Source organism: Arachis ipaensis, chromosome B02 (assembly GCF_000816755.2).
Source record: "Arachis ipaensis cultivar K30076 chromosome B02, Araip1.1, whole genome shotgun sequence".
NCBI lineage: Eukaryota > Viridiplantae > Streptophyta > Magnoliopsida > Fabales > Fabaceae > Arachis > Arachis ipaensis.
Window position 1 is genome coordinate 84,510,125 of NC_029786.2, and position 5,448 is coordinate 84,515,572.

At 38.3% G+C, this 5,448-nt stretch overlaps 1 protein-coding gene across 1 annotated transcript; it reads right to left on the bottom strand.

Moving 5' to 3' along the window:
* LOC107627519 (WD repeat-containing protein 44) lies at positions 13–5,150 on the bottom strand. Its single transcript, XM_016330348.2, has 7 exons — positions 3,205–5,150; positions 2,863–2,953; positions 2,578–2,735; positions 2,257–2,308; positions 2,039–2,118; positions 1,596–1,689; positions 13–824 (listed from the first exon to the last, which is right to left on the bottom strand). The coding sequence occupies exons 1-7, from the start codon at positions 4,831–4,833 to the stop codon at positions 82–84; spliced, it is 2,847 nt and encodes a 948-aa protein (XP_016185834.1). The 5' UTR covers positions 4,834–5,150; the 3' UTR covers positions 13–81.

The window sequence follows — 5,448 nt, forward strand, 5'->3', positions numbered from 1 at the left end:
ACCTAAGGTAACTACAGAAGCTTCGCCATCAAAGGAACAACTATGCTTGGCATTACCATAAAGAGCCATAATTGTATTGCTTCAAATCCGGCTCATCTTGCGAGGTAGCCCGAAATTCTGATAACAACGGATTTCGCCTCCAATTCCAGCTGTCACGATCACCGACCCCCACGCCGAAGGATAAATTACAGAGGAATCATGGCTACCTTCAGAAAAAGATGATGACCCAAATGAAGCTGAAGAAAAACCATATATAGCTGAGGACGAACTTGAACTCGAACTAAACGAATCGCTAATCCCTGAATTCGATCGTGAGATGGCTTCAGGATTATCATCTTCTTCATGAGTAACGTGAAGACCATTAGTCTTCTTTGAAAAATGCCGCAACATTCTTCTAGAATCTGAATGCGAAAGTGCGGCATGGTCTTCGACCGAAGAATTCGAAGCACTATCTACTGCTGCTTGCTTGTTTTTCTTCTTGGGAAGTGGTGGAAGGAGGAATCTTCTAGCGTTAGTAGTATCATCTACTACATTATTAGACGAGGACACCGAAAAACGTTTCGAAATCCGTTTCGAAGTCTGCAATTTCACTGGTGGAGGATCACCCCTGATCATGCAAGGCCATGCTACTGCAATTAAAACATCTTTGCATTGGAAGTTCTCATGAGCCCTTGTAACCACTATGTTTCTACCTTTTCCGGTGCCTCCACTTTTCTGCTCTTCGTTCTTCCATATAAACACTTGTGAATCATCACTTGCACTTATGATGAATTTTCCATTTGCACTGAATGAAGCTGCGATTTGGCTGTCTGCATTTTTAAAACCTGTAAACCAATTCAACACTATCAAATTACATTACCTATCAAAGGACCATGATAAGATGAATAGAAATTACTTTTGAAATTCGCTTAAAATTATTCAGTACTATAAAGGTAAAAAGGATAAAATACCCAACGTTGGTTAAATGCTAATTTCTTATATAACCTTTAAAATGTCTTATTTTTATTCTAAACATTTTATTTGGTACTATTTCAATTTATTAGTCAAAATTAATTTTTTTTCTTCCGTAAGTACTTTTTTTCTTTTATTATTCTATTATTTTCGTTCTCAACTCACTATAACAACGCCTATAATTATAATTTTTGTTGTTATCTTAAAAAAAATTATAATAAAAAAATGATACTTTAAAGAAAATTAATTTTAACCAAAAAATCAAAATAAAATATTTGGTATAAAAATACAACATTTTAAATAATAAAAATAAAATGATGATTTAGTCCAAATATTAAGGACTAAAACAACAATTTACTCCTATAAAAAACATGCAATTGAATCCCATTTATATAATATTGAGATATTGAGAAATGTTATTTGTATACTAAAATCAGTCACTAAAATCAACCACCAATGTATTTGTGTATAAATACATGTGTGGTTTAATTTATTTTCAATGTGTATTTGTATTTTAACATATATTTTATACTGATTACTGATTTGATGACTGATTTTAGTATACACTTAACATAACCCTCGTATATTACTCCCTCACAAACACACGTATGTACACTAGGGAAAATATATGAAGTAATGCTTACCCTTAAACTTCTGAACAACCTCTGAACCTTCAACAATTCTTGCCCTGGCATCCGCTGAAGTAACAAGTACTTGTGATGGATTTCCTGGGGCAAACTATAAAGATACATACCCAGTAAATTTTCTTTACTTACACGAATAAACTACCATTTTGATTATTAAAAAATGTGTGTGTCAACGTAATAGTTCTTTTAAAGATGAATAATTATTACACTCTATTCAAAAGATTGGTTTCACTTAATAAAGTTTCCCAAAATGAGGATTATTTTGTTAACCAACTCAAAAACTGAAATAAAGTGTTAATATATTTCAAAACCACGGGGTAGTTATGAATTTTTAAAGGGTCTTTGTCAGAAAACTCACATTAATGTTTGAGAGTTGAAATGGTGATTTATTCTTTCTTACACCAAGCAACTTGGAATGGCATGGAAACTGAGGCAATTACCTGAAAACCCGTGACTTTTCTGAGATGAGATTTCTTCTTGCGTCGAATCTCCACCGTGCCTGTTTGACTTAATTTGCAATCTAATTCAGCAAATAGATATGGAAATTAGCAGCTTATTTCAAAGAGATTAAGTTACCCAAATTAGATAACAAGAAACCATTCTGGTTACATCAAAATATAATTCATTTGAGAAAAGAAGGAAAGACTTGGTGTACTACCTGCAACACTATAGGTACGACAACTCCCTTTCATTGTGCCCACTAAAACACCCTACAATAACAAATCATATATAGAATTGTGAATTGTTCATTCTAATAACATTTTGTCTTGATGACAATATGGAAGAGATAAGGTGTTGTAACCATATAAGCTAGGTGATTATTGGAGACTAGAGTCTTGGTATTGGGTGTTGAGTTAGCATTAGTTTTGAAAAGCTAAGTACAACTAGGTAAAAATATGAGGCTGTAACTTAAAATATCTCTCCCCTTTTTGGCCGAGACTTTGAAACAATTATTAAAAAAAAAAGGAAGAATACCTACTTGACCATCAGGTGTGTATGCAATTGCGGTAACCATTTCATGGATATCAGTCCAATCCACGACATGACGTTCCTGTATGTCCCATATTCTAACCTTCCCGTCGAGGCAGCCACTTATGAAATAATCCTCGTCTATAGGATTGAACTGTATGCACGTTACTGCAACATGCAATCACACATCAAAGGAAGAAAAGAATTAAATTAACCAAAATCATAGGCTGTAAATTATCTTAGGAGAGGTCAACAATCAACATTGAAATTACGTACCAAAGTTGAAATATCTTACCGTAGTCATTATGAGGAAACACCTTCAAGCAACTCTTAGTTTCCAGGTCCCATAACCTCACTGTTTTATCCATTGACGATGACAGAAGAAGCTGCAATAAAAAATGAAAATCCATAATGGAGAAAAAATATGTACACTAAAATGCTAGTAGTATTCAAAACAAAACGATACAAACCAAGACTGACTTATAACTAAACAAATTACAAATCAAACAAAATATAATCTAAACGAACTAATCAAACAACATGCTAGTAGTATTATGTAGATTAAAATTACAAAAGTAAACTATACACCTAACTTGAATGCTTGTTTTATTGTTTATTTGAAAGAAGATAGTCTTACCTCAGACTTAGACCATGCCAAATCCAAAACTTCATCCAAATGACCGTGAAAGGAGCAATACGGTTCCTCCAAAAGGGTGAAAACAGTTTCGGACATATGAACGTATTCCGGAACTTTATCCCTCTTGCTTCCAAACAAGCGCTTCTTCTTCTCACTAGACAGCGGCGCCGACGCAATCATAACGCTTCCTTCTTCAGACACCGAATTAGAATTAGAGAATCCCATACAGTCACGCTCAATGACTTCCCAAACATGAACCACCTTGTCCTCGCCAGCACTCGCCAAAAACCTCCCATCTAAATTAAACTTAATTTTCCAAATTAGTCCCTCATGAGCTTGAAACTCTTGGCACAAATGCAGAGCAGAAAACTCCTTGTAAGACTTACCACTCTGCTTCACCCGAACCCATCTACTCATGGTTGGTTTTGCTTCCCAAACCACTTCCTGGTGAAGGTGCGCAGGACAATCTCTTTCTCTTTCGCGAATGATCCCGCTGGCTACCCCTTTTATGTTCCTTAAGAATGATCCTCTCCTGCTCTTGCTCTTGCTCATGCTTATGCTCATCCTCATGCTCCTAGACATCGAAGGGCTCGAGTCGAGAGCCCCCGAGTATTCTTCATTGTTTTCCAATTTCGCTCGCCTCATTAGCTTATTAACCACCCTTGAGTGGCCCACAGTTTTCTCGAACTCTTCCATGGTTAGCTTCCTTCCTGTCTGCAAGTCACTCAACCTATTCCACGCGCCATTTTCACCACATTCATTCACGATAAATTCGTTCCCCGTGTCCAAATTCTTGATCAAGAAGAAAGGAGCTACATCCGAATTCACCTCGGGTGCAGAAACTTTCTGGTCGTGCGCCTCCGGATCCTCTGCCTCCTTGGCATCTTTCACCACCGCCCTAGCATGAGTAATAACATTGCCGCGTGGCACAGGTATCTCGGTCGCAGTCCTCGTGAGGCGCTGCTTCGAGACGTTCCCAATCATCTCCTCTTTTCTTTTATTCTCCATTGAAAACGATGCAATATCGCCTTCGGACCGTGACCGAACGAAAACAACGGAAACAGAGGATTGCTCTGTTTTTTGCTCTGCTAAAACAGAGGAACCAGAAGAACCGGTAGTAGTACGGATTCTAATACCTCTATCACCACCCTTGCCGCCGCCGCTGCCGCCGTGATCCAATGTCGTCCTCTCCGGTGAAATCGGCACACGATATTGATTGTTGCCTTTCTCAAACCTCCTGGAAACTCCATGGCCAAGCTTCGTGCTCTGTAGCTTCAAGAACTCCATGTTTTCGTCGAGTCCCATTCCGAGAAGCAACCGCTTCCGCCGCTCGCTAATTGAATCGGGAGAACCCATCCATATTCCATAATCGGCGAAGGAGTCGCTGGTAGAAACGGAAAGCCTCGGAGGAGTTCGCATGCTTGATGCTCTGTTTCTGAAGGCGGGAACAGAGGAAACCGCTGAGGAGAAGGAGATTCTTGCATCGTCGAAATCGCCGTCGTCGTCCTCGGAAGCGGAAACGAAGTCGAGAGGAACAGCGCAGGAAAGGCGGTCGGACGGATCAAAGAATCGGTCGTCGTCGTCCTCAACGTCCAAATCCATTATTGGCGATTTCCTCCGGCGGTCCATGGCGGCGCATCGGCGGTGAAAGGAGTCGTCGGTCCAAAGTTCAATTTCTTTTTTTTTTTTCAATTTTTTTCTGACTTGGTGCGTTTCAGATTTTGGGAAGTGGAAGGAGAAAAAAGAGGGGAAGTTAGTTACTTACCGTTATGAGTCTTTTGGAGGCAAAGAAATGGTCAACGCCTACGGGTTGTTAATTAATGTTGCTAATTACCATTTAGTACTTCCTTAATAACATTACATGTCTGCACGATTAGGAAACTTTAGATATTCCATGTTTCGCTTTGCGTGTGCTTATAATATGAATGCATTTGAGAGTGTTATTCTCTTATCATGCTTATCAGTTCTTGCCACGTTTGGGAACCTTTTCATTAGGAAATTATTTGTTTGTCAAGTGTCAACTTCTCTAATCTTCCACCGATTGTGTGGTTTTTTAGATAGTGTGTCTTTTCCTCTTTTCACCGCCAAGATGATAAATGGTTGATCACGAGAGTGATTAAAATGAACAACAATCGAATTCATTAGACCGAGATGGATAATAGGAGGTCCATGGTTACGAGGAAATCCTTTCTTTCATTTTATCTTTGCTTTATAGGATAGCTTCAGTTTTTTTATTTATTACAT

Excerpts from the sequence above, each read along its gene's own strand:
- LOC107627519 (XM_016330348.2), bottom strand. The coding sequence starts at position 4,833 with ATGGACCGCCGGAGGAAATCGCCAATAATGGATTTGGACGTTGAGGAC. Across the intron at positions 2,954-3,204 it reads TGGCATGGTCTAAGTCTGAG|CTTCTTCTGTCATCGTCAAT; the intron begins GTAAGACTATCT and ends TTTTTATTGCAG. Across the intron at positions 2,309-2,577 it reads CATACACACCTGATGGTCAA|GGTGTTTTAGTGGGCACAAT; the intron begins GTAGGTATTCTT and ends TTGTTATTGTAG.